General features: G+C 48.3%; 1 protein-coding gene across 1 annotated transcript; it reads right to left on the bottom strand.

The window, feature by feature from the left end:
- Positions 1 to 338: 338 nt before the first annotated feature.
- Positions 339 to 1453, bottom strand: LOC117078398 (THO complex subunit 4-like). Its single transcript, XM_033201977.1, is given in 2 exon segments — positions 339 to 1137; positions 1140 to 1453. Coding segments are annotated over 2 exon segments (792 nt in total). The 5' UTR covers positions 1447 to 1453; the 3' UTR covers positions 339 to 652.
- Positions 1454 to 1912: the final 459 nt, after the last annotated feature.

Below are 1912 nucleotides of genomic sequence, written 5' to 3'. Positions count from 1 at the left end.
TGCCTTGGCCTCCCAAAATGCTGGGACTACAGGCGTGAGCCACCGTGACCTGCCCAAAGCTGGAACAATTTGAGCAACAAAATAAATAATGTAGTACTGGACTATAACCCAAAGTACAAAATAAATATTCGTGGGTCAATATCGATATGGATAAATGACTGGATATGTAAATGGAGGACAGAAGTCAAATCCCATGTAGAGGAAAATTCCAAACAATTTATCTAGCTACTGCCCTCCTCTCCCAAAAAGAGATGCATCATACCCATTCCTTAAGTTTGGACTGCACATAGTGGCTTCCCTGCAATGAGTACAGAATGGGAAGGTGAAAAAAAAGGTAATTTTTTTTTTTTTTTTTTTTTTTTTTCTACACACATTTCTATTTTATTATGGAAAAGGTGGAAACGCCACCTTCTCCACAACAGCAACCGGTAAAATTTATCCCAAAAATAACTCGGTACAAAACAGGTCTGTTTCAGAATTTAAAAAAAAAAAAGGAAAAAAAAAAAAAGCCTTTCCATGAGTTTGTAAATCCTATTTTAAAACATGAAAGAAACAAATCCACCACTGGCCGCCCAGCCCCGGCCGCCGCCCGCCCGGCCAGGAGCACGAGGGAGCGCCTGGGCCCGTTCCACACGCGGGTGTGCCGGTCCGCTTAGCTGCTGTCCATTCTTGCATTATAGGCGTCCAGCTGGGCATCCAGCTCCTCTGCCGAAAGCTGCTGCTTTGAATGTCTGCCGGCACCTCTGCCTCTTCCACGGGCGCCTCCACGGGTGCCCCTCCGAGTGCCTCCACCACCACCAAAACCTCCAGCGCCACGGCTTCTAGTCATGCCACCTCTGTTTACGCTCTGTGCAGGTCTCCGCTGTGTATCAATCTGTGATGTGACAAGCTGAATGTTCATGGGGCGGCCATCCAGAGGGACACCGTTGTACTGCTTCATGGCCTTCAGGGCATCTGCTTTCCGCTCAAAGTGCACGTCTGCTGTTCCTAAGCTGCGGCCAGAGCGATCATAGTGCACAGCCGCCTTCTTCAGCGTTCCAAATTCAGCAAAGAGTTCCTGAATATCGGCGTCTGAAACTCCAAAATCCAGATTGGACACCAGCAGTTTCCCACCCGTCTCCACGCCGGCACCACCCCGAAGCCACTGTCGAAAAGATCGTGCTGCCACTTGTCGGGAAGTTGTTTTGGCCTGCTGTAGGGCGCCGGTCGGTTCCTGCCGCCTCCGCCGGCCGCGCCGCGGGCGATGGCCGGCCGGTTCCGGATGGGCCCGCCGCCTCGACTCACTCGCGCGGCAGCCTGCGCCCCACCGCCGCGGCCGCCCTGGGAGCCGGCCCGGCCGCGGCCCCGGCCCCCGCCGCGGCCGCCTCGCTGGCTCCGGTTCAGTTTAATGATGTCGTCCAGAGACATGTCCATTTTGTCGGCCATGGCGGGCGCGGAATCGGGCATCGGCTCGAAAAAAAGGTAATTTTACAGTGGAATCACCTGGCAAACACTACCCCAGCCCAGTGCTCAAGATTCATCTCATCATGGATAAGTCATGTTCACAAGATGTCCTCAGTATTATGTAATAAGAATAGTACTTTATATCTGTGCCCTTTAAAAAACAAAACAAAAACCCATATGCTAGTCTAATCATGATAAAAATATCAGACAAACTCAAACTGAGGGACATTCTACAATCTAACCAATACTCAGAACTGTGAAGGTCATCAAAAACAAGGAAAGCCTGAGAACTTGGCATAACCAAGGGTATTCTAGGGAAATATGATGACTAAACATAAATGTAATGTAATATCCCGGAAATTTTTTTATTTTCTTTTCAATTTTTTTATATTGTATTTAGTTTTATCTACATCTCTTTTTATTCATTTAATTTGAAACTATCTTTAAGCAACTTTTAAACTACACAAAT

This window comes from Trachypithecus francoisi, unplaced genomic scaffold (assembly GCF_009764315.1).
Source record: "Trachypithecus francoisi isolate TF-2019V2 unplaced genomic scaffold, Tfra_2.0 Lachesis_group6, whole genome shotgun sequence".
Lineage (NCBI taxonomy): Eukaryota > Metazoa > Chordata > Mammalia > Primates > Cercopithecidae > Trachypithecus > Trachypithecus francoisi.
The sequence above is the reverse complement of the archived record's forward strand: the minus strand, read 5'-3'. Positions and strand labels throughout refer to the sequence as shown.